Source organism: Capsicum annuum, chromosome 8 (assembly GCF_002878395.1).
Source record: "Capsicum annuum cultivar UCD-10X-F1 chromosome 8, UCD10Xv1.1, whole genome shotgun sequence".
In the NCBI taxonomy this organism is placed as follows: domain Eukaryota; kingdom Viridiplantae; phylum Streptophyta; class Magnoliopsida; order Solanales; family Solanaceae; genus Capsicum; species Capsicum annuum.
In genome coordinates this window covers 90,395,329-90,422,207 of record NC_061118.1, presented here as the reverse complement: position 1 = coordinate 90,422,207, position 26,879 = coordinate 90,395,329, and the positions used below count along the sequence as shown (strand labels likewise).

Here is a 26,879-nt window from a genome sequence, read left to right as displayed (position 1 = left end):
ATGTTGAGAAAAACTGTTTGAGTTTGAGTCGAGTTAGGAATCCACAAGCTGTTTATGATTTACAGATGAGATATATTTATATTTCGGTCTTCATGATAGACCCTTGAGTTGATTGAGGTGGATTTTCTAACACGTTCTGAGCTGAGTCTGCGAGGAGTATTTAGCACCGAACGAGAAGTGTGGGTTCAACGCATCCTACTTTTCCAAAACTACGTGCCATCGTAGGATTGAGATTTGAGGGCTAAAGTGCCTAGTTTGTTATCACAAAGATGAGTTTGAGGTTATACTCCCAGGCAAGAGTATAATGCTCCCGCCAATGTGGGGTTCCTTCCTTAGGAGGGCAAAATGTTGGACTCCATATGGCTCACATGGTTTATGTCGGTTATAAGAAACTCCCAAGTTCATAATAGTCTAAGTTTCTTGAGTTACCGAGTCACTCTAAGTCATGAGTCAAAGAGTTTGAGTTGAGTCCAATGATTTATGAGATTTATGAAGCATGTGTTATTATTGATGATTTATGGAAATTATGTTTCAGGAAATTTAAGCGAAGAGAGTCATTATTGTCAGTATGCATGATTTTATTTTACATTTATGATATTATTTTAAAATGTTGCATACACCCCCACACACTCAGTACATTCTCAAGTACTGATTTTCATACTCTTCTATGTTTTATATTTTCTCGTGATGTAGGTTCGGGTGCTCAGTCTCAGCAGCGACAATGATCTTTGAGTATCTTTATCTACATTTCTGCAGTTGGTGAGTCCTCATGGTTCGAGGACCTATGTCCCTGATTTTGCCTTGTTAGTAGATGGTTGTTTCTTTTCAGTTCAGTACGAGTCAGTTGGGGATCTATCCTAATGGGTCCCTAGTCTTATGTAGTAGAGGTTTTTGTCAGACTAGAGTACTAATATGTACAAAAATTTATGTATTTTGATCGTACAGGCAGTACTTCATCATATTCTAGTATGTTCATGACATAATTGTTCTTCTTTGTTTTAGGTTGATTATTGTCATAGTGAGTTCTAAAAGTGATGACAGGTTGGGAGGGTTAGCTTAGGGCCACGTGTGGCCTTAAGCGTCGTGTAACGTCTCGGGATAGGTTCTTGGGGCGTTACAAGCTTAGTATTAGAGCCTAGGTTCAAAGAGTCCTAGGGAGTCTGACAAGCCGCATTGCGTAGAGTCTTGATCATCGGTGTGTAGCGCACCACATCCATGGGCAAGAGGCTACGGGATGTTTTAGGAAAAGTTATTTTTTTTCTTTCAAAAGTCTATCATGCCAATGACTATTTCTCTCTGCTATTAATTCGTGCTCTATTATGATAGAAAATGCCTCCTCGTAGAGCTCGCAGAAACAACAAATAACCTCAACCCGTTGATCCTTTAGGTGAGATGGTGTCCCACACTGAATTTTGGGAAGCTTTTCAAGCGCTAGCCCAGGCGGTTACCGCTAATGCTCAGACCTGTGTACAGGCTATAGTTCCACCTCTGCAAGAAGGTAATTCAGCGGTAGCTCGGGTTCGTGACTTTATGCAGATGAATCCATCAGAGTTTTGTGGGTCAAATACAGGTGAGGACCTGCAGATGTATCTTGATGAGGTAAAAAATATCACCCAATTTATACATGTAACGGAGGAAGAGAGTGTGGAGCTAGCTTTCTATCGCTTGAAAGATGTTGCTTATGATTTGGTGGAGATGTGGAGGAAGAGTAAAGGGGAAGATGTCGCTCCCATGACTTGGCAGTTATTCCAGGACGCGTTCTTAGACAGATTCTTTCCCCCGGAGTTGAGGAAAGCGAAATTAGAAGAATTTATGAACTTGAGATAGGGCTCTATGACAGCTAAGGAGTATTGTCATAAGTTCAACCAGTTATCTAAGTATGCTCCCAGTATGGTGGCTGATTCTAGAACTAGTATGAGTAAGTTTTTGGCTGGTGTGTCTAGTTATGTTGTGAAAGAGTGTAGATCTGTTATGCTTAATAGGGACATGGACCTTTCTAGACTAATGATACATGCTCAGTAGATTTAAGCGGACAAGGTGAAGGAGAGAGAAAGAGTAAGGGCAAATAAGAGAGATAGATCAGAGAAGCAGGGGTATGGTTAGACTAGATTTTCTAGAGGGAATCGCCCTCAGTCCCAGAACCGTTCACTTGTGCCAGTGCCTTTATCAGCCAGTGCTCCTACATTTAGAATCAGGCAGGAGTAGGATAATAGGTCTACTATGTCCAGGTCCCAGGACAGTGTGAGTAACAAACCTCATCCTCCCCCATGCCTAAAGTACGGTAGGAACCATCCTGGTGAGTGCTTAGTCGATTGGAGGGGTTGTTTTTGTTGTGGTAAGTTGGGCCACAGATTCAGGGATTGCCCATACGCTAGACAAGAGAGTCGTGATGTTCGTCCCTAGAGTCAAGCTATTAGTGCTCCAGCCCCTTTAGTTCGTCCTACTCTTTCCCAGGGTGCCTCATCTAGTACTGCTGATGGTCAGCACCAGAATCTCTTTTGTACTATACCACCCCGCCAGGAGCAGGAGGATTCACTAGATGTTACTGGTACGTTCCACGTATTTTATTTTGATGTGTATGTATTGATGGACCTTGGGTCAAGTCTTTCTTATGTGACTCCGTTGGTGGCTGTGAATTTTGAAATCAGTGCTGAAAAGATTCCTGAGCCTTTTCTAGTTTCTACCCCAGTAGGTGAATCTATTATTGCTAAGCAAGTGTATAAGAAATGTCCTATCACTGTCCTTAACAGAATCATGTTTGCAAACTTGATTAAGCTAGATATAGCTGATTTTGACATTATTTTGGGTATAGATTGACTTCACTCTTGTTATGCGTCTATAGACTGTTATACCCATGTAGTCAAGTTTTAGTTTCCCAATGAGCCAGTCTTTGAGTGGTCTGAAAATTCTGTATCCCCTAAGAGTCGTTTCATATCTTACCTTAAGGCCAGGAAATTGATATCCAAGGGTTGTACCTATCATTTGGTTTGAGTTAAAGACACTACATCCGAGACTCTGACTATGCAGTCCATTAGTATTGTTAATGAGTTTCTTGATGTTTTCCCGAAAGATCTCCCAAGGGTACCTCTCGATAGAGAGATAGAATTTGGGATTGATCTTCTCCCCGGTACACAGCCTATTTCAATTCCTCCATATCGCATGGCCCCCCCGAAACTTAAGAAGTTGAAAGAGAAACTCAAATATCTTCTTGATAAGGGTTTCATAAGGCCCAGGGTGTCTCCGTAGGGTGCACCCGTTCTATTCGTGCAAAACAAAGATGGTTTATTACGTATGTGAATTGACTATCGTCTGCTTAACAAGGTCACAGTCAAGAATAAGTACCCTCTTCCTAGTATTGATGACCTGTTTATTCAGTTTCAAGGTGCTAGTTATTTCTCAAAAATAGATTTGAGATCCGGTTATCACCAACTTAAAGTCAGAGAGTGTGATATTCCAAAGACAACTTTTCGCACCCGTTATGGTCATTTTGAATTCCTGGTCATGTCCTTCGGGCTAACTAATGCCCCAACAGCTTTTATGGACCTCATGAATTGGGTGTTCAGACAGTACCTGGATATGTTTGTTATAGTGTTCATAGATGATATTCTTGTGTACTCCCGAAACAAGATCGATTATGCAGATCATCTCCGAATTTTTTTACAAACCCTTAGAGATCACCAGTTGTCTGCCAAATTTAGCAAGTGTGAATTTTGACTAAGGTCAGTTGCCTTTCTGGGTCATATTGTTTCTTCTGAAGGTATTCGAGTTGATCCTTAAAAGGTAGAAGCTGTGAAAAATTGGCCTAGACCTATATCTCCATACGACATTAGGAGTTTCTTGGGTCTAGCTGGTTACTATCATCGTTTTGTTGAAGGTTTCTCCTCCATTTCATCTCCTTTGACCCTTAACCCAAAAGAAAGTTAAATTCCAGTGGTGAGATTTTTGCGAGAAGAGTTTTCAGGAGTTGAAGACTTGACTCACTTCAGCCCCTGTGTTGACCCTTCCTAATGGTGTAGATTATTTTGTGGTGTATTGTGATGCCTCTAGAGTTGGTGTGGTTGTGTGTTGATGCAAAAAGGTAAGGTTATAGCCTATGCCTCCAGGCAGTTGAAACCGTATGAGAAGAGTTACCCGACCCATGACCTTGAGTTAGTTGTAGTGGTTTTTGCCTTAAAAATCTAGAGACACTACTTGTACGGTGTTTATGTTGATGTCTTTACGTATCACAAGAGTTTGCAGTATGTGTTCACTCAGAGAGAGTTGAATCTTTGGCAGAGGCAGTGGTTAGAATTGCTGAAGGACTATGATATGAGCGTGTTGTATTACCCGGGCAAGGTCAATGTAGTGGCGGATGCCCTTAGCAGGTCGTCCATGGGTAGTGTGACACATGTAGAGAATGATAAAAAAGAGTTAGCCTACGAAGTGCATCGGTTGGCTAGGTTGGGTGTTAGATTTCTTGATTCACTTGTGGGTAATATTTAGGTTCAGAGTAGTTCTGAATCCTCCCTAGTTTCGAAAGTGAAGGAGAAATAGGATATGGATTCTCATTTGGCCGAACTGAAAGGGTCAATCAAAGACCAAAAGGTGGAGGTTTTCTCCCAAGGGAAAGATGGTGTATTGAGATTTCAAAATAGATTGTGTGTTCCCGATGTCGATGATTTGAGGCAGAAAATTATGGCTGAGGTGCATGGTGCGCGATATTCTATTCATCCCTGGTGCTACCAAGATATACCGCGATTTGGGGGAAATTTATTGGTGGAATGGTATGAAGAGGGATATAGCAAAGTTTGTAGACAAGTGTGCAACTTGCCAACAGGTGAAGATAGAGCACCAGAGACCCGGTGGTATGATGCAAGAATTTAGCATTCCTACTTGAAAGTGGGAAGTGGTGAATATGGATTTCGTGACCGGTTTACCTCCCTCCTATCATCATTATGATTCTATTTGGGTCATTGTAGACAGGTTGACTAAGTCAGCATATTTCCTGTCAGTACATACATTTTTTACCGCTGAGGACTATGCTAAGTTGTACATCCAAGAGTTAGTCAGGTTGCATGGAGTTCCATTGGCTATCATCTCCGATAGAGGTACTCAATTTACTTCTCAGTTTTGGAGAGCCTTTCAGAAGGGTCTTCGCACCCAAGTTCGTCTTAGGTCCGCTTTTCATCCGCAGACGGACGGTCAGGCTGAGAGGACCATCTAGACCTTGGAGGATATGTTGAGGGCATATGTTCTTGACTTCAAAGAAATTTGGGATGAACATTTGCCATTAATTGAATTCGCTTATAACAATAATTTTCATGCTAGCATTGGAATGTATCCATTTAAGGCTTTGTATAGAAGGAGGTGTAGATCAACCATAGGTTGGTTTAAAGTGGGTGAGGCTACTGTGATTGGATCTGATACTGTGTTTGAGGCTATGGAGAAATTAAGTTGATTCAGGAGAGGTTGAAGACAACCCAGAGTCGTCAGAATTCGTATGCAGATGTGAGAAGAAGATCTTTTGAGTTTGAGGTTGATGATTTGGTACTCTTGAAGATTTCACCCATGAAAGGGGTGAAAAGTTTTGGAAAGAAAGAGAATCTTAGCCCCTGATATGTTGGACCTTATAGAGTTTTGAATCGTGTTGGGAAAACAACTTATAGATTGAGTTACCTGCAGAGTTGTTAGCTGTCCACCTTGTCTTTCATGTTTCTATGCTCAAGAAGCACATTGGTAATTCTATTCTGGTTGAACCATCAGAAAGCTTTGATGTTTGGGACAGTCTTTCTTATGATGAAGTTTCGATCGAGATTCTAGATTATCAAGTCAGTAGACTAAGGAACAAGGAAGTTCCCTTGGTTAAAGTTTTGTGGTAAAATCAATCAGTTGAGGGTGCTACTTGGTAAGCAAAAGCAGATATGTGAGTTAAGTACCCCCATCTCTTCTCCACAAGTTCAAAACAAACCAAAGGTACTATTCTTCTTTAATTCAGCTCCCTACTAATCCAGCGTATTCAGCTATATAGATATCCATTCTATGACTTATGCATCCTATGAAGTACTCGAAAATCTAGAGTAATGTAAGTCGGTTGAGCGATATTGTTCCCATAAAGTATTTCCATTTTTCTCTTTGATCTTGAGCCTAACTAGCAACATTCGAGGACAAATGTTTCCAAGGGGGAGATATTGTAATACCCCGATCGTTCCTTAAGCCTAAATTCACGTTTTGAAGTGAATATGGTTGACTTCCAAAGTGATTTATGTTTATACCATATTTTATTTATCTAGTTTCTACTTTTTGTCATGTAGAGCATTGAATAAGCCTTTAATCGATTCCAAATTCGCCCAAATCCGACACTCGGGTGAAGAGTTAGAGCCATTTTAGTGAGACAGTGTGCCACCTGACACTTTAGCGCGTTGCAGAGACAGCCACAATGGCAATTGTTATTTTCCTGTGAGCCTTCGTGATATTGGCTCATCGCGCCAAGGCTCAATATCAGAATTGTCAAATTCCAGTGCACCAACGCAATTCCACCGCATCGCGGTGCTCTTCCAGGTCACGACCAAGGTGGCAAATGCGACTTCACCACATCACGCCACTGAGAAGTTTCCTAATTGTCAAAATCCAGTGAAGGTCTGCGATCATGGCGCGTCGCGCCAGGACCAAAAATCGGGCTCCAGTTCTAGAATTTTCTCAAGGGTATTTTGGTCTTTTTACCTGTCCTTACCCACTATATATATACAAATAGAGAAGAAAATCCTTATTTTCCTCTTCCATTCCATCCAAAAGATAGGGTTTCGCTCCAAAATCTAATCCAATTCTTGTCTAAACATCTCAAAATTGAGCCGTAGTTTTCGCAAATTAGTTCAAGATTTAAAACTTCCAAGTCAAGAACATCAAGAACCCTAACTCAAGAAGTGGGAAAAAAAGTCTATAGCAAGTTTATTCATTTTGAATTATAATCAAGGTATGTGGGGCTTGAACAAGAATATCCTTTCATTCTTGTGCCTAAAGAATTGATTTTACTATTGGAATTTCATGATTTTGCAAGTGGGTTTATACCCAAAGTTCCTTATCATTGATTTATGAGAATTGAGCTTTTCAAGATTGATATACATGACTATTTCATTGTTTTATTTCTTAAATTGGAAATTTATGCTATGAATTGTACATTGCTACTATGAATTGATGATTTCTAAGTGATAAATGATAAGAGTCATGATTTTAAGCTTTTTCATAAGAAGTTGATTATTGAATATATATATTGATATTGAGCTTGAGAATCAAGAATGAGTCCTATGACGTTTTCTCGAAGCTTTTGATACTTGGTATGATTTGATAAGCAAGTGTACTTAATTTTGAGAAAAACTGTTTGAGTTTGAATCAAGTTAGGAATCCACAAGTTGTTTATGATTTACAGATGAGCTATATTTATATTTTGGTCTTCATGATAGACCCTTGAGTTGATTGAGGTGGATTTCCTAACGCGTTTTGAGTTGAGTCTAGGAGAAGTATTTAGCACCGAGTGGGAAGTGTGGGTTCAGTGCATCCTATTTCCCCAGAACTACATGCCATCGTAGGATTGATATTTGAGGGCTAAAGTGCCGAGTTTGTGATCACAGAGATGAGTTTGAGGTTATACTTCCGGGCAAGAGTATAACTAATGTGGGGTTGCTTCCTTAGGAGGGCAAAACGTTGGACTCCATGTGCCTCACATGGTTTATGTCGGTTATAAGAAACTCTCAAGTCCTTAATAGTCTAAGTTTCTTGAGTTACCAAGTCACTCTAAGTCATGAGTCAAAGAGTTTATGTTGAGTCCAATGATTTATGAGATTTATGAAGCATGTGTTATTATTGATGATTTAAGGAAATTTTGTTTCATAAAATTCAAGCGAAGAGAGTCATTATTGTCAGCATGCATGATTTTATTTTACATTTATGATATTATTTAAAATGTTGCATACACCCTCACACACTCAGTACATTCTCAAGTACTGATTTCCATACTCTTCTATGTTTTATATTTTCACGTGATGTAGGTTTGGGTGCTCAGTCTCAACAGCGACAGTGATCTTTGAATACCTTCATCTACATTTCTGCAGTTGGTGAGTCATCATGGTTCGAGGACCTATGACCCTGATTTTGCTTTGTTAGTAGATGGTTATTTCTTCTTAGTTTCAGTATGAGTCAGTGGGGGATCTGTCTCAATGGCTCCTCAGTCTTATATAGTAGAGGCTTTTGTCAGACTAGAGTACCAATATGTACAAAAATTTCAGTATTTTGATTGTACAGGCCGGTAGTTCGTCATATTCCAGTATGTTCATGACATGATTGTTCTTCCTTGTTTTAGCTTGGTTATTGTCATAGTGAGTTCTAAAAGTGATGAGAGGTTGGGAGGGTTATATTGGGGCCACATGTGGCCTTAAGCACCGTGTGACGTCTCAGGATAGGTTCTTGGGGCGTTATAGTATAGTAACAATGCTGCTGCTGAAGAAGAAATGGGCATGGATATGGATGATTTTCCTGAACTCGACCCGATTATGAAGGTTGATGAAGAGAAGGAGATTGGAAAAAATAGGATAAAGAAGAAGCTTTTGAAAGAAGGTGAAGGTTGGGATAGAGCTAGTAAAGGAGTTAATTGGTGATTTGAACGATGCATTATGATGTATATTAATATATGGATTAAAGGATTACTTTTTTAAAATTGGTGGTTTGAATGATGCATTATTATGTGGGTACATTGCTTGATGGAACTCATTTTGATTCAAGGCGATATCGTGGTACCCCGTTCAAGTTTAAGCTTGGCGAAGGTAATTTCTTTTCTGTTAGATAATTAATGATTTTGTATGGTCAAGTTTATGAATTTGTTAGTATCCTTCATTGGTGTTAGATGGAGCAATATGCTTCCTTATATGATTTCGCATAATTCTTAATTCACGAGCTAGCTTTTAAGGCTAAATTATGTTTTAAGTCTATTTCTTTATTAGGGAATCAATGTTAGACTTATCCCAATTTATTGTTTATCCGATGTGTGTGTCACATCAGTATCACGTGGGGTGGAGCAACATATGTCCTTGTATGGTCTTAGGCTTAATCCTTGATCTAGTTTTTGGGTTTAATTAGGTCCAACATCCATGTTTTTATTAGAACGAGCTAAGTTTTAGTGGATAATATGACATTTGATATCTTTGAAAACTAAATTTTATTATTCATTCCCTAAAGTATATAGTAACTCTTATATGTAGAGTTTTGATAAGTATGATTAGAGGTTTGATGGATCGTTTTGTTGCTACAGGGCAAGTGATCAAAGGGTGGGATGAAGGTATAAAGACGATGAAAAAAGGAGAGAAAGCTTTGTTCACTATACCTCCAGAAATAGCATACGGTGAATCTAGAGCCCCTCCTACTATATCTCCGAACGCCACTCTACAATTTGAAGTGGAATTGTTATCTTGGATTAGTATCAAAGACATATGCAAAGATGGTAGAATTTTCAAGGAGATACTCGTCGAGGGAGAAGGATGGAAAAATCTTAAAGACCTTGATGAGGTGTTTGGTTAGTAGACTCTCAAATTTTCTCCTCCTTCTTTGTGGTTTTTCTTCTCTAAAACCTTGGAGTTGATGTGATTTTCTTTATTGGTTTCTTAATTACAGTTAAATACGAGGCTCGCTTTGAGGATGGTACGCTTGTGTCAAAATTCGACGGAGTGGAATTCCCTGTGAAAGATGGTATCTTTCTTATTCTTTTTATCTATGTTGCTCAAACTCTTCAAAAATATTTATAGGTGCGTATCAAATCCTCCAAATTAGTGTATTTTGGAGGATCCAACACGGGTGCGGCAACATATTTAAAGACTTTGAGCAACAGAACTTTATAGGCTCTTTGTAGTCTCCATCGGTAGTAGAGTTGGTAACATTAAGGTGATGTTTTCTGTATAGGCTATTTTTGTCCTGCTTTATCGAAGGCTGTTAAGACAATGGAGAAAGGCGAGAAAGTTTTACCGACAGTGAAGCCACAATGTCAGGCGAGAAAGATGATTTTGAAAGAAAGAGAGGGCTATGATCGTCCAAATGATGGTGCTCTTGTAAAGGGTATGAAAAAGAGAAGTTACTTAGTTATCACTGATATAGATGGAGCTTTATGATTATTCTTCTGTATTAATTTGCTTTTTGTTGCAGTGAAATTAATGGGAAAACTTCAGGACGAAACTGTTTTTGTAAAGAAAAGATACGATGAGGAGGAGCCGTTTGAGTTTAAGATAGATGAAGGTAAAGTCTTTTTGCTACAGATTATGTCAATTATTTGACAAATTTTCACTAATATGTCTTTTTATCGATAACTAGCATGTTGTCTTTTATAGTTTCTGCCTTCTGATGAATTCTTTATGTAGAACAAGTAATCGATGGATTAGATAGAGTGGTGAAAAAAATAAAGAAGAGGGAAGTTTCTCTGATAACAATTCAACCAGAATATGCATTTGGTTTATCTGATGCTCCTCAAGAATTAGCTATTGTTCCTGGCAATTCGATCGTGTACTATGAAGGTGAGTTGGTGTCATTTGAGAAGGTTGGTGCTCTTTAATTTTCCTTGTTTTCCTTATTTTAAGCAAGTGACAATGGACGAAACAGTGGAAGTAAAGGGGCACAAGGGGGTTCATCCGAATCCCTTTGCTGATATATTACACTGTATAGACAAGGTCAAAAGTATCTTTTACGTAGAAATAACATATGTTGAATCTCCTTATCTTCTTTTGTTACTTCTTTATATTTTGAGTCCCCTTAATAAAAATTTGGAGTGTAACCATCTCACTTGGAGTGATGGTGATTGAGTTATCTCAAATCCATAATAAGTAGCCAGGATGCAGTTGAGAATTCAGTTAACACCAACTCAATTGGGATACAATTTGCCTTGGTTAATACGTAAACATACTATGTGTTTGATGTGTTCAATGCCTATTGTAGTTCTTTATGGTCTCTGTGGGCTTTGCTATTGTTTTGGGGTTTACATACTTACAGATATGACGTTATGCTTTAAGTGCAGTGTGGAGAAGGAACCACCTTCAGCACTTATGCTTAAAGGGGGATGATGCACCGATTTTGCGTCATAAAGAAATAGCTAATTTCCCCAATTTACACCAAGAACTAATTTAGGGCACCAAATAATGTTCAAAATATAAAAGAGGATAATTGGCATAAGGCGGAAGGAAAATAATAAACTATAAAATAACAAGGAATCAAACAAATACCTTCGAGAATAATTCCATAGTCCTCTTTTATGTTCACCAAAAACCTAGTGAAGTTCTTCTATGTCCCCTTGTGGAAGAGGCCTGTTCTCAGCTTTATTAATTTGGAATAAATAGAATCTAAAAGAGAGTTTTGAAACCTCAAAAGCTGCTTTCCTTGCTTCAGATTACTCTACAACTCCACCTAAGTTGGGGGTAGCTCTATAGGAGTAGTCACGACCGTTAAATTTTTAAAACAAACTAATAACAGGATTGTTAATTTTTAGATTCTTCAAGAATTTTTCACTGTTTATATAGATAGTTAAGATGCCCTTTAGGTTTGAGGTATGGTTAGATTTTTTGGATAATAACTCCAACAAATCCAAATCGACGTTTTCCACGCACTCTCAAGCCGATGACTTTTTCTTCTTCGTAGAGTTTAAATTTCCTGTCCCGTTCTTGTCTATGAACTGTATTTTGTACTAGCTCTAAGATTGAAAATCAGATATTACTCTGAATATGATTTTAGTCCAGGTTATTTCCATCTTTCTATTATCTGAATGCACCTTGATTTTTGTAGGAAAGATAGCCTGTCAACTGAATACTTAACCGTGAAAGGGAGAACTAGTGTTGATACTAAGGTGACGAAATACTTCGTTCTAATTGTTTGTTTTTTATTTGATTCCATTTTTGACTTGGAATTTCCTTTGCTTCATATGATATCTGTTAGCCTCACAATATGGAGATTGAAGCTGAAATTAATCATCTCAAGTTGATCCTGGTATCTCTCTTTGGACAATTTGCTATTGAATTTTTCTTACCCTACTCGGAAACAACATTTCTTTGTTCAGAATTTTTTTACGTAAATTTTCCCTGAGAATCAATGCCTATATGGTTTGTTGCTGTTTTTAGCATCAAAAGGAGCCGGAGTTAACTCAGTTGAAGCAGCAAATTGAAAAGGAAAAGGAATAATTTTCCTGATGCGGATTAGGGTAGAGGGTTAGGGGGTGAGAGCATTTCTTTATTTCTCTATTTGGTACCTATAACCATGCAGGCATCCTGGCGTGTAACATTTAACATGTTTATACATGCGTTCTGTTTATTGTTCATTGCTAATCGAATTTATACTATGGTTTTTGTGTTGTACTATATTTAGGATAAAATTGAACTCGCTGTAAGTCAAAAGCACAATGGACGAGTCTGAAGTTTCTCCAAATGATGATGTTGGTAAGGTGTTAGGAAAAGAGCATTCTGGAAGGGTGAGGTGCTTGGGACTAGGAGCTGTTCCGAACAGATCATTTAAACAAACACGTCCTCATATTGTTGGTATGAGTTCTTCAAGTAGTAACAGTTCATGTCTATCCAATTGCCAAGAGAACTACATTCAAATGTTAAATGCTCAAAAGCAAAGTCAAGAGAACTACAAAGAAATGGTGAGTTCTCACAATTTAATGATGAATACTTTCAAGGTATATATGATAATGAAAGAAGGCACAATACCTGAACAGTTTGCAGGATTTTTCACTCCTTCTACGGTAAACAATTTTGATTTGAGAAAAATTAAGTTAATGTATTGTTATAAAATATTTAGTAGTAAAAAACCTTACTATTTTTATTTTTACTTTTGTAGCCAAGTGATGTCTCTAGTGGACCTCTTTCGAATGTGAATGGACGATTATCTGGTGATAGTTATTCTAGCGATGATCATTGAAATTTGTAATCGTATTAGTAATTATGACAATGTTATTGAATCTTTGTTGGAACAATATTTTGTGTTTAAATTAGTTTTTAAGATTAATGACAATATTTTTGTGGTATGTTTTTATGATCTAATATATTTTTATTTTTGTTGTTATTAAGATGTATTTTTGTTTGGTCCAACAGTGAATGATATATATGAAATCTATTATATAAAATTCAAATTTAAATATTGATTATGAACAGTGTATTTTTTTTTTAAATATTAAGTGAATTGTGGGGGTTTTGACCCCTGCAATTTTTAAAGTATATTTTCAAAAGTATTAGCTGGGAGTTGGTTTTAGTTTACATATTGTGGGGGTCAAAACCGCCGTCACTTAATCGCCACTAAGTGATTGCAGCGGTACATAACAAACCGCAGTAAAATGATTGCGACGCTCGTAATTGTGGGGGTTTTGAAAATTGTTGTGCTATCAAATTGCGGGGTTTTTTAACCTCCACAATATGTAAATATAACCCTGCAAAATGAGCAATTTTTTGTAGTGTGTTATGTTTTCATTTATGAGATATTCTACAACTATTGCCTTAGAGACAAGACTTAGCTCAAGGGCTTTCAAACTACAAATTATGCCACACAGAAAAGAGTTGACTCTACCACGTTATATTTTCATTTATGAAATGTTCTTCAACTACTGCCTTAAAGGCAAGACTTAGCTAAAGGACTTTCAAACTATAAATTATGCCCCACGGGCAAGAATTGACACTACCATGTTATGTCTTCATTTGTGAGATGTTCTACAACTCTTGGCTTAGAGACAAGGCTTAGCTCAAGGAATTTTAAATAATAAATTATGCCCTACGGGCAAGAATTGACAGTACCATGTTAGGTCTATATTTATGAGATGTTCTACAACTCTCGCCTTAGAGGCACGACTTATCCCAAGAATTTTCAAACAAGTTGCGTATATTGGACAAGAGTCAACACTAACAAATTGTGTTTTTTACTTATAAAATGCTCTACAACTCTTGTATTAGAGGTAAGAATCAACCTAAGGACCATCAAATAATAAGTTATGCCCCATGGGCAAGAGTTGACACCACCATATTGTGTATTGATTTATGAGATATTTTATAACTCTTCCTTAGAGGTAAGACTTAGACTAAAGACTTTCAAGTAACAAGTTGTGCCCCATGGGCAAGAGTTGACGTTATCACATTGTGTTTTGATTTATGAGATATTCTATAAACCTTGACTTAGAGGCAAGACTTAACCCCAGGACTTTCAAATAACAAGTTATGTCCCATGGGTAAGAGTTGACAATATCACATTATGTTTTGATTTATGAGATGTTCTATAACTCTTGCTTTAGAGACAAGCTTAGCTCAAGGATTTTTTAAACAACAAGTTACGCTCTACAAATAAGATTTGACACTACTACATCGTTTCTTGTGTTATGAGATGTTTTATAAATTAAGGACTTTTAAACAACAAGTTATGTCCTATGGGTAAGAGTTGACACTACCACATTATGTCTTGATTTGTGAAATGCTCTATAACTCTTTCATTAGAGGCTTGAATTAGTCCAAGGACTTTCAAACAACAAGTTACGCCCTATGGGCCATGAGTTAGAGTTGATACTACCACATCTGTCTTGATTTATAAGATATTCTATAAGTCTTGTCTTAGAGGTAAGACTTAACCGACAAGTTACGCCCCGTAGGCAAGAGTTGACCCTATCATATTGTGTCTTGATTTATGTGATGCTCTATTAGTCTTGCCTCTAAGATAAAATTTAGCCCAAGAACCTCCTAAAAGAACAAGTTACACCCAATGAACAAGTGTTGACACTACCATATTGTTTTTTGATTTATGAGATTTTCTCTAACTCTTGTCCTAGAAGCAAGACTTAACTCAAGAATTTTCAAACAATAAGTTATGCTCCACAAGAAAGACTTGATACTATAAGTCTACCACATTGTGCCTTGATTTATGAGTTGTTCTATAATTTTTGTTTTAGAGGCAGTTCCTAAAAATAATTCATGTCCTTAAATTTGCTTTGATGTCAAAAAAAAAATCTTTTTGCGGATTATCCATTTTTTTATTTATTAGCAAAATATAATAGAAGTTGAGAAACAAGAAAAAATGATCAAACAAAATAAAGAAATAAAAAAAGAGATCCAGAAATAAAAGGCAAGAAAAAAATAATGATTAAGAAAAAACTAAAGAGTTACAAAAATTGAGAAAAATAAAAATGAGAGGAAAAATAGAAATAAAGTTTGTGAAAAATGAAGGGAAAAAGAGAAATGATAAAAATAAAAATAAAAAAAAAATAAAGGTTGAGACAAATGAATTAAAAAAAATGAAGAAATAGATAGTGTTGAGAAAAAAGAAAGAGAAAATACCTAATTACCCCCTTGAACTATACTCAAAAATTCTATGACACACCTCAACTTAAAGGGGGTCCTATTACCCCCTGAACTAATTAAAAGTATACTTTTGACATCCTTAGTGCCTATGTGGCACATACGTGGCACACACATATGCCTACGTGGACACTTCAGTGTGTTGTACCACATATGTGCCACTTATGTGCTATGTAGGCAATAAGGGTGTCAAAATTACACTTTTAATTAATTCAGGGGTAATAGGACCTCCTTTAAGTTGAGGTGTGTCATAGTCTTTTTGGGTATAGTTTAGGAGGATGGTTGAGTATTATCTCAAAAAGAAAAAAAAGAAAAAAATAAAGATTGACATAAATAAATTAAAATATGAAAAAATAAAAAAAGCAAAAATAATAAAAATAAAAATAAAATTTGAGATACAAATAAGTATGAAAAATTTAAAAATATTTAAAACGTAGAGAAAAAAATTATGCTTGTACTAAAAAAAAAGGACTAGTGAGCTTTTCTTGTTTGGTCAAAAGTCAAAAGCAACCACTATTGGGGCTATACTAAAAAAAAAAAATTTAAAAACTTTTCTTTGGAGTAAAAAATTAAAGTCGTGGGTGGCAGTTGTCTGTCTATGTGCTGATGATTGCTGACTGCCTTTGTTTATTGTTTATGTACGAACGAATTCAACAGAATGCAACTCCTCAACTGGCCGCCCTCTCAACATATCAATTTTACTTTTGCTTTCTCCACCATAATAATATCATTCGTCTCTACTATATCTGCAAATACTACACCCCCCATTTAGGTCATTTCGTTGTTCCATCTTTCTGACTTCCTGTTTAAAAAGTTTTATTTCAATACTTTTGCCTTTTTCTTACATAATAACTAAATAAATAAAATCCATCTGGGCTTTACTGAAACAGAGTAGATGGGAATTTCATCAGAGATGAAGGAGTCGTGGGCAAAGCGAAGAGAGTCATTGTTGATTGCTTCTGCATTTGAGGAGGACAAAATTCGAAAGTCTAGGAAATGTACTCAAGGTTCCTAGTTTCCCTTACTTCCTTTTTAGCTATTTGGAGAAATCAAAATTGAAAAATCAAAGTTTTTTCCTTGATTGGATCTCACTTTACTGGCATTTTATAATAGATTCTCCTCTTCTTCTATTTTTTTTAAGTCAAAACATTGGATATTTAATGTTAGCATTGTTGTTGGTTTTGCTGAAGACTTTAATTTGCTTTTTTGGAAAACTACATGGACCTCGTTTTATAATATGGAGTTTTTTTCTGGATCAAGTATAGTTTGGCTGTTAATCAAATATTATCTGAGCACATATGTCATTGGCATCCTTCTACAGATACAAGCTATTAGGTTCAAAGTATATGAAAAAGTGTGAATAAGAAAATGGAGGAAAAATGATGGAGAAGGGAGACACCAATTTAGAAAGTGTACTTCCAAATTGGAAAGTTCACTATTTCTCTCACATTGGTAGAAGATGAGAACTTGTGAGTGTTTGAAATAAGAAACACTTACTCCACATGGTAAGTGAGGCAAGAAATAAGAGAAGCCTCGTGCCGTCATCGTCGTCGGTCGCTCGGCTCAGATTTGGATTTGGATTTGGAAAATGATCAATCGATGAGATCTATCTTTTTGGACATAATTTATTCTACAGAAATTTAATTTGAAGGGAAAGTAAAAATGTAGTAAATTTTTTTGTTTTTTGATCCTCCAGTTATATGCATGCATGGCACTGTTTCTAACCAATGCTTTTGAGAGATGCACTGTTTTGAACTGATGCTTCAGAAGGATGCAATCCTTCAACGAAATGACACACTGATTCATGAAATGGTCTGCCTGTTTAGAAAAGATGCAATCTTTGGACGAACAAACATGATTTTTCAGGAAAGGTCATACCTTTTAAGTGAACCATTGCCACTTTTCAGAAGAGGCATATGAAGACTATATAAACCTGCTTTCATCCACAGGTTTAGAAACAAATATTTTTCTAAAATAAAAACTCTCTTCTTGTCTTAAAAATATTCTGTGTGATCAATCAAACTGTTGAGTGTGCTCGTAGGATCAGGCAATTTGAGGTACATCTATTGTTTGAATTGTAGGCCATTTTATCCTGGGAAGAAGATTCCATAACCACGGGTACAGTGAGGGGAATTATTCCTTAAGGACACTCCGTGAAGTCGGGGGACTTGACCTTCAATTCTGTTTCATCTATTTTCTAAAATCTAACACACTTCTTGGATAGATTATTAAGTAATCTTGTGTTGAAGGTGTTAAAGAACTTCAAAGGTATTCTTATTTATACATGAACTATTGTTGAAGTTGGTGTTGCAATTATACAGATTCTTGTACCCAAAACTACATAAAATAACAATCTTAAGAAATAATCTTTTGCAGAATCTGTATTGCTTATTTTTAGAGATTAAAGCTTTAAGCTTTCTACTCCGTTTGAACTTAACTAGTGATTCGAAGATATAAAATCTTTATCACAAGTTAAAGATCATTCGGTTGACAATTGAAAGTCATAAAAACTTCATCATAAACTAGAAACTAGAAGAAGAGTTTAAAGTTGCTTAACTTTATAAATAGTATTCTAAAAATACTAAATTTTATTGTCTTGTGGTGACAAAAAAATGACTAAAGAAAGTCAAATGCAAGATGTGGCTATGACTGTGGGGGTAACTAGTATTGCCTCAACAAGTCGAGCAAATGCTCCGCAACCAATGGCAACTGCGGAGAAGCTCGGAAAATTTGTGGGCATTGATTTTAAGCGATGGCAGCATAAGATGTTCTTCTACCTCACAACACTATGTCTTCAAAGGTTCACTCGTGAGGATGCTCCTGAGGTGCCCGAGAAAACCTCGGACAAAGAGCGTTTCATAATTGTAGAGGCTTGGAAACACTCGAACTTTCTTTGCAGGAATTATATCTTGAGTGGTCTCCAAAACGGCCTCTATAATGTTTACAGTGGAACTAAGACATCGAAGAAATTGTGGGGGACACTAGAACGAAAATATAAGACAGAGGATGCGGGAATTAAGAAATTCTTTATTGCAAGGTTCCTGGACTTTAAAATGATAGATAGCAAATCGGTTGTCTCTCAAGTGCTGGAATCGCAAGTAATTATCCACGATCTCCTAGCGGAAGGTTTGATTATGAATGATGTATTTCAAGTACCAGCGATCATTGAGAAGCTACCACCTATGTGCAAAGACTTCAAAAACTACTTGAGGCACAAATGCAAGGAGATGACTATTGAAGATCTTATTGTCCAACTGCGTATTGAAGAGAATAATAAGGCTTTCGAGAGAAGGTCAAAAGGGAATTCTACAATTAATGGAGCACATATTGTAGAAGATGACCAAAATAATTCTAAGAAAAGGAAGAAATTTGAACAAGGAAACAATCAACCCAAGAAGAAATTCAAGGGAAAGTGCTTCAACTGTTACAAGATTGGCCATAAGTCCACGGATTGTCTTGCCCCTAAGAAAGGCAAGAAAAAGGACCAAGAAAATATGATTGAGTCCAACAAAGAATGTGATGATCTGTGTGTTATGTTTTCAGAATATAACTTGGTGGGGAATCCTCGTGAGCGGTGGATGAATTCTGGTGCCACCCGCCATGTTTGTGCAAAAAAAGAGTTATTTTTGTCATTTGCTCTAGCTTAAGTAGAAGAAATAATCTACATGGCTAACTCTGCTACGGCTAAGGTAGAAGGAATAGGAAAAGTGGGCCTGAAAATGACTTCAAGAAAGATTTTGACACTTAACAATGTCTTGTACATTCCGAAATTACGTAGGAACTTGATTTCTATTTCACTTCTAAACAAGAACGGATTCAAATGTGTAACCGTTTCTGAAAAAATTATAATTAGAAAAGGAGAAGTGTATGTAGGAAAAGGCTATCTTACCAAGGGCCTTTATAAGATGAATGTAATGAATGTTGAAATCAATAAAAGTTCAAATTCTTCTTACTTGCTTGAGTCTTATAATTTATGGCATGAATGTTTAGGCCATATTAATTATCAAACCTTACGAAAACTGATTAACTTAGAGGTTTTGCCAAACTTTGAGTGCAATAAATCAAAGTGTCAAACGTGTGTGGAATCAAAGTATGCAAAACATCCTTATAAGTCTGTTGAAATGAATTCCAATCCCTCAGACTTAATACATACTGATATTTGTGATATGAAGTCAATACCATCACGTGGTGGGAAAAAGTATTTCATAACTTTTATTGACGATTGCACTAGATATTGTTATGTATACTTCCTAAATAACAATAGATACGTTTAGACAATACAAAACTGAAGTAGAAAATTAGTTAGAGAAAAAGATAAAAATGATAAGAAGTGATAGGGGCAGAGAATATGAATCTACCTTCGCCGAAATATGTGTAGAGAATGGAATCGTCCATCAAACTATGGCCCCGTATTCACCTCAATCTAACGGAATTGCGGAAAGAAAAAACCAAACGTTGAAGGAAATGATGAATATCTTACTTATAAGTTTCGGTTTATGACAAAACTTATGGGAGAAGGCTATATTTACAGCCAACCGTATACTCAATAGAGTTTCCCCATAGTAAGAGACAATCAATTCCTTATGAAAAATGAAAAAGAAGGAAACCCAACTTGAAATATTTCAAAGTGTGGGGGTGTCTAGTAAAGGTCCAACTTCCTATGCCTAAAAGGGTTAAGATAGAACCTAAGACAGTGGACTGTGTGTTCATAGAATATGCTAAAAGCAGTAAAGCATATCGATTTTTGGTTCATAAATCCAAACATCCGGATATAAATAAAAATACGATAATTGAATCAGATAATGCTGAATTCTTTAAAAACATTTACCCATATAAAATTAGACATGAACAGTCTAGTGGATGATCTAAACGACCTCAAGATGAACCAAATGAGAATGTACATAATGAAGAGAATCCAAGACGTAGTACATGCCAAAGAATGTCTACTTTATTTGGATCAGATTTTGTAATATTTCTCTTAGAAAATGAGCCTCAAACATTTAAAAAAGCGATGTCGTCGTCAGACTCATCCTTTTGGAAAGAGACAGTCAACAGTGAGATTAATTTAATCTTAAGCAACCATACGTGAGAATTGGTTGATCTTCCTCCAGGAAATAAACCTTTAGGTTCTAAATGGATCTTTAAAAGAAAAATGAAGGCGGATGGTACTATTGACAAATACAAGGCAAGACTTGTAGTAAAAGGCTTTAAACAAAAAGAAGGCCTTGATTACTTTGATACCTACTCATCTGTAACAAGGATAACGTTGATTCGAATGTTAATTACCTTAGCGGCGGTATATGGTCTTGAAATCCATCAAATGGGTGTGAAAACCGCATTCCTAAATGGAGAATTAGAGGAAGAAAGTTACATGGAAGAGCCTCAGGGTTTTGTGGTTCCAAGAAAAGAAAATAAGGTGTGTAAACTTGTCAAGTCACTTTATGGACTAAAGCAAACACCTAAACAATGGCATGCAAAGTTTGACCAAACTATGTTGGAAAACGGGTTCAGATAAATGAATGTGATAAATGTGTTTATATTAAAGACACTCTGAATCATCAAGTCATTGTTTGTTTATATGTGGATGATATGTTGATCATCAGTAGAGACATTTCTGACATAAATACTACAAAACGAATGCTCAAGAGTAAGTTTGATATGAAAGACCTTGGAGTTGTGGATGTGATATTAGGAATAAGAATCCATAAAACTCCACAAATGTTGGCATTGTCACAGTCTTATTATATCAAAAAGGTACTGGACAAATTTAAGTATATAGAATTCGGTATTGCAAAGACTCCATTGGATGTGAGCTTTGCACTTCAAAAAAATGAAGGTGAAAGTGACTCACAATTGGAGTACGCAAGAATATTGGGATGTTTAATATATATAATGAATTGTACACGACTAGATATAACATGCACTATTAGTAAATTGAGTCGGTACACGAGTAATCCCAACAAAACTCATTGGATGGCAATGAAAAGAGTTTTGGGGTATCTTAAATACACTTAAGACTATGCTTTGCATTATAATAAATATACCGCGGTACTCAAAGGATATAGTGATGCAAATTGGATCACCGGATCTAATGAAATAAAATCCACGAGTAGATATGTATTTATGATCAGTGGAGGTGCAGCCTCTTAGAAATCATCCAAACAGACATGTATTGCTCGTTCTATAATGAAATCTGAATTTATCACATTAGATAAAGCCGGTGAAGAAGCAGAATGACTCCAAAATTTCTTGAAAGATATTCCTTATTGGCCCTAACCAGTGGCACCAGTATGTATACACTGTGATAGCCAAGTGATAATAGGTAGGGCAGGGAGCATGATGTACAACGGTAAATTTCTTCACATATGATGGAGATATAATATCATTAGGGAACTTCTTTCTAGTGAAATTATCACTGTTGACTATGTTAAGTCAAAGGATAATGTGTTAGATCCACTTACAAAAGGCCTATCTAGAGAAGAAGTGGAAAAGACATCCAAGGAAATGGGTTTAAGGCCTAGGACAGGTCAGCATGGCGGCAACTCTATCTAGCAGACTGGAGATCCCAAGAGCTAGGTTCAAGGAGATCAAACAAAGTTGTGTCTGACAGGTTCAACATTGTCAATTACCCAATCTATTCTCATGATGTAGACAATATTTAGTAAGCAAGGATAAGACTTAAGGTGAAAAGTCTTTTAATGATTATCTAAATTTGGCAGATTTGACCAAATAGTTTAATCTATAGGATTAAATGTATAGAAATCACCTATGTGAGGGCGAAGTGGAAGCCACTTCAAGGAGAATGTTAGTAAAGGCCTATTCTCTAAGCTCTCATGAAATCGAGACGTGTTCATGGCCGAAAAGAACGAAACCATGAGAACTATAAACAGTAAAAGACTGGTTGTATGACATATGTTGTCTAGGTGTATACTAAAGCTCGACGGTTCTAGATTGGTGTTCAAAAGGATTGAATAATATAAAATGCACCAGCCTATTGGATCATCATTTATCATGTTTCCTAGCCCTGGATGAACCAATTACTATGATAACCCAAACAGACTATGAAGCTGGCTGCTCACGATGTTGGCACATTTTGTGTCATGATTTCTTGTCTAAGAGGTAGATAATACTTTTACTTAGTAGGGTAGAATCAATTTCGTTTTAATAAAAAATAGCACAACATGATATACATTAATAATTTGGTACTTTTTGTTGCTTTGCATACTTGGCATGTTAGACCTAATAGTTTTTGTTGTCATAGGAATATCCACCTATGTTGCATGTCAGACCTTTTGTCATAACAACATTTTATAGAGTGGCAGTTTATTCGGCCATGTTGTATGGAGCGAAGTGTTGGCCAGTTAAGCATGTTCACATCTAACAATTGAAGGTAGCGTAAATGAGAATGTTGCATTGGATGTGTGGGCTTACTAAAGGGGATAGAGTTAGGAATGAGATCATCCGGGATAAAGTGGGAGTGGCTTTGGTGGAGGACAAGATTCGGAAAGAAAGGCTGAGATGGTTTGGGCATGTGATGAGGAGGGGCGCGGATGCCCCGGTTTGAAGGTATGAGAGGCTAGCGTTGGATGGCTTCAGGAGGAGAAGAGGTAGGCTGAAGAAATACTGGGGGGAGGTGATTAGACATGACGTGGAGCAGCTTCAGCTTATTGAGGACATGACCCTAGATAGGAAGGCGTGGAGGTCGAGGATTAGGGTAGAAGACTAGTGTTAGTGTGTGGGTTGTAGCTAGCAGTCAGGAGAATTCTTATGTAGCCGGAGTTAGTAATCATAGGTCAGTGTACATAGGTGTCTTTGGGATGTGAGTGTATGTCACTACTAGGTGGGTGTCCTATTTTCTATTGCGTAGTTCCTATTTTTCTTATTCTCTGTTGCTCTTATTTCCCCTAGTTCACATTCCTGTGATTTTATTTTATTATTTCCTATTCTTTATTTTGGTTATGTCATCCATCCCCTTGTTTATTATCCTTATCTTGAGCCGGGGATCTATTGGAAATAACCTCTCTGCTTCTTCAGAGTACCTCTTACCCTCCCCAGACCCCACGCTGTGGGAATATACTGAGTTTGTTGTTGTTGTTGCTTGGGCACTTTAAAAATGCTGCCTGTTGATCCTCCAAAAGTATTGCATTTTGGAGGATCTGAACAGGTGCGACAATATTTTTGGAGAGTCGAGCAATATAGATATCCACACAAGGTCAAAATAATTTTTTTTAATAAGGAAGGCTGAAATAACATATTTTGTCTGTAAAAGAAATAAAAGGAAGACTGTGTGGAATATGGTTCCTATGTAGTTGAAGGCTGATTCACAAGGAGTTTGTGGTTGGAATACACAAGTTTCATATGTGGGATCAGTGTGAATATGGCCTTAAAGTAAGGCATTTGACTGCTTATTGTTGGCTTAATCCTAGGTAGACCAGCTGATGTATCCTTGTAGTGGGATTTCTCATGCTACATTGTTAGTTGATTATGTTTATAACTATGTCTTAAATAAATCCTGTGTAATGGTGATGATGGTATGCATTGGACAACTTTAAATCCTAAGACAACATTTAATTTTTTGCTATTACATGTATATTCTTCGAACACATACATATATGCGCACATTTTTGGTTTGTGTTTACACTTAATTCAAAAGAAACTTTCAGGTAATAAATATCTGGCGAAATGTTGAAATATTAAGATCCATCATAGTTCCCATATTTGATTATTCTATTAAAGTGTGATCTCCATCACACATACCATATCTGATTATTCTAGCCGCTACTCCCTAATAACAAATGTTTGGCCAAATTCTTCTTCTTTTCCTTTTATCTTTTTTTGAGAAAAGGAATTCATATGGATTTGATATATCGTTCATTTTTATAATGTTGTAATTTATTCTTTTGAAGTTCTATACTGTAAAGTTGCTTGTTGCCTAACTTAGAGCCCGTTTGGATAGGATTAAAAAATAGCTCTTTAGCTTATGTGCTTAAAAGTCGAAAATAAGTGCTTATAAATTAAGCAGTTAAGTGTTTGAATAGAATTGTTGAAACTGAAAAAAGTTGTTGATGTGTCTGGTAAACAAGTGTTGTTAATCACTTTTCTGTTGTCAAAATGACTTAAATGTCCTTAAAATTATTAACACCATGTATAAGTTGAATTGTATATAATTTTTAATTCTAATTATTCAAAAACAAAGGAGAAAGATGAAGAGGAAACTGGAGGGGAGAGAGGGAGAGAAGTGGCAAAAAGAAAAAGAAAGAAAAACAATATATTTAAAGGCTACAAATTTGGGATATTGTTGGAATTGGAGGAAAATATATGGGGTAAAAAGGTAAATGTCTTGGTCAAACTTGAAAAGAATTTAATCTAAAAAGTAAAAAGGTGGGGTACCCAGCTTCTCACTTTTTGCCCTTTTTAATCAGTTTTTAGACTTTTTTATTTTACCAAACACCTAAAAAAAGAGATTAAAAGCTGGTTTGACCTATCCAAACGCGTACCAAAAAAAAAAAAAAAGAAAATTGCTTGCTAGCTTATTCATCTAATAAAACTATAAAGTTGCTTCTTCTGCTTTCTGGTTGGTTAAAGCGACCAGGTTTCTTCTGGTTTTGAAATTGGTTCGCTAGGGTTAACTCTCTTCATGATCATGAAGGAAAAGAAGCTTGCGTGAGTGATATTTTTGCTAATTTCAAGTTCTGTTAGTCTACATTATTTCACCTCTCTCTGTAGGCTGTTATGAAGACTTTTAAAAAAAGGAACAGCAGCTGTTAGAAAGTTGCCTCGAGTTCTATTATATTAAAAATTGATTGAAATTTTGTAATGCTCGTTTTAGGTCATTTCCTGTTATAAATATATTAAAGATCCTCTTCAGGCAGGTTTGCTGTTGCATTGTGAAAGCCTCAAATCTTTGAGGTAATTATCATGAAAATATGTTTCGGAAATTGCTGTTTGTAGTATAGTTTATAAGAGGATTTTAAAGCAAACCCAAAAGAGTTGGGCATCTCAGAAAGCCATTGTTTTGTTTCTCAATCAGCTTTTGGCTCGCTATAGTTCCTACATATACACGCGTATTCAATTTTTTTTTTTTGAATTCTCTGTTTTCTTATTTAGTCGCTGTATGGATATTTACTTCAACTACTTTTCTGCTATATTGACAAAGTAAAAAGAAAGCTCTCTCGTTCTTTTTTATTTGAGAGTGGTAAGTTTATAATATATCATCAGCACAAAGAATTACAAAAAACAAAAGTAGGTCCTCGTTCGTCTTACAAGGATTCTATGATGTCCTGCAGTGTATCGAGATCTTCTACCAATTCTTCGTTACACCAGAAATGAATTAAACATAGACAGTTCATTTTGATCTTCTGCACATTGCTGGATCTGTCTTCAAAGCATTTTGTGTTTCTTCCTTCCAAATAGTCGACCACATGCAAGCAGGAATTATGTTAACAGGACCTTCAACTATTTTCTAGCAAGCCAAATAATCTCCAGTAGACTTGGGCATAATCCAGTTGATTCTTCCATATCACAAAGAATTGCCATGTCTATCATTGACTGGACAGTGTAAAAGGAGATGATTAATGCTCTCTACTTCCTTCTCACACAAATAACATATTGATCACGGTTTCATTCTCCTTCTCATCAAGTTATCTTGAGTTAGGCATGCTTCCTTTGCAATGAACCATGAGAAACATGCCACCTTGTATGGTATTTTCACTTTCTAGATGTGGTTCCAGGGCCAATTGTTGATTTGTTGTCTGTAGGGATTGAGTGCAGCTTTAGCATATGAAGATTTCACTGTGCAGTCTCTTTTCTATGTTTCTGCCAAATCAATCTATCTTCACTTGTTCGAGTACCTTGGAATGGCTCCAAACCTCTGAAGAACTTAGCCTTACTGATAACTTTCCAATAATTTAAAAGTCGTATTAATTTTAGCTTCCAGCCTTGTTGATCCCAAGCTTCATGAATTTGCTTCAGGCTGCTGATGACTTAAGTCGAAGCTACTCATTCTTCTTTTGCTGTGCTAGTTAATGTACATGTCATATGGGAAGGTTGCCTCTTTATGAATTCTGGTTATTATCATTTAGAGGAAAAATATGTCCAATACCTGATTTTTTTTGTGCATTTTGCTGAACTTGCAGAGGGTGTCCGTGCAGGGACTAAAGCAGCTGCAGTTGCATGTGTTGCTAGTGCAATTCCTACGGTTCGTGAATTGAGTTTTTCTAGTGATCTGATTATTGTCTGCTAACCTCCAAATCCGTTTTTATTAAATAGAAGTGTACACAGTCACATCCAATGGAGTAATTTATCTAGTTATAAGTCGGGGTCGAGTCCCATTTTATCACCAATTAAGCTAAGCCAAAGACTTTGCAAGATTTGATTTTTAATTAAACTAATGAAGATAAAAACTAACTATAAAGCATGTAAAGTGATCAATGGAGGCACTATCAAGCAAAGGGAATCAATTGACTTGGAAAATAGGGAATAAATTAACATCAAGACTAATCCATTGCATTTAATTAACTATCACTACTTAATTATAGGTCTAGCAATTAGGTT

The 26,879-nt window shown here is 36.4% G+C and overlaps 2 protein-coding genes across 43 annotated transcripts in view; both read left to right on the top strand.

Annotated features, from left to right (window-relative positions):
• The window catches only part of LOC107838912 (peptidyl-prolyl cis-trans isomerase FKBP65), a 16,810-nt gene extending 3,789 nt beyond the window's left edge, over positions 1 to 13,021 (top strand). For 2 of the 26 annotated variants that reach the window (XM_016682169.2, XM_047395750.1), the window contains exons 2-10: positions 694 to 759; positions 8,022 to 8,087; positions 8,752 to 8,792; positions 9,278 to 9,538; positions 9,637 to 9,711; positions 9,922 to 10,074; positions 10,162 to 10,251; positions 10,374 to 12,739; positions 12,835 to 13,021. In XM_016682169.2, the coding sequence (XP_016537655.1) occupies positions 722 to 759; positions 8,022 to 8,087; positions 8,752 to 8,792; positions 9,278 to 9,538; positions 9,637 to 9,711; positions 9,922 to 10,074; positions 10,162 to 10,251; positions 10,374 to 10,564 (915 nt within the window). In that variant the 5' untranslated portion in view covers positions 694 to 721 and the 3' untranslated portion in view covers positions 10,565 to 12,739; positions 12,835 to 13,021. Of the gene's footprint in view, positions 1 to 693; positions 760 to 1,885; positions 2,549 to 8,021; positions 8,793 to 9,277; positions 9,539 to 9,636; positions 9,712 to 9,921; positions 10,075 to 10,161; positions 10,252 to 10,373; positions 12,740 to 12,834 lie in introns of those variants that run through there. The other 24 variants (XM_016682182.2, XM_016682183.2, XM_047395759.1 and 21 more) reach the window with 23 other exon arrangements.
• A 2,870-nt stretch (positions 13,022 to 15,891) lies between these two features.
• LOC107838909 (early nodulin-93-like) overlaps positions 15,892 to 26,879 on the top strand; it is a 28,323-nt gene continuing 17,335 nt past the window's right edge. For 9 of the 17 annotated variants that reach the window (XR_007044101.1, XR_007044098.1, XR_007044099.1 and 6 more), the window contains exon 1: positions 22,043 to 26,523. Coding sequence is in view for 1 of the 17 variants with exons in the window: in XM_016682167.2 (XP_016537653.1) it covers positions 16,222 to 16,333; positions 26,462 to 26,523 (174 nt within the window). In the remaining 16 variants the exon portion in view is untranslated. Of the gene's footprint in view, positions 16,334 to 22,042; positions 26,524 to 26,879 lie in introns of those variants that run through there. The other 8 variants (XR_007044095.1, XR_007044100.1, XR_007044103.1 and 5 more) reach the window with 8 other exon arrangements.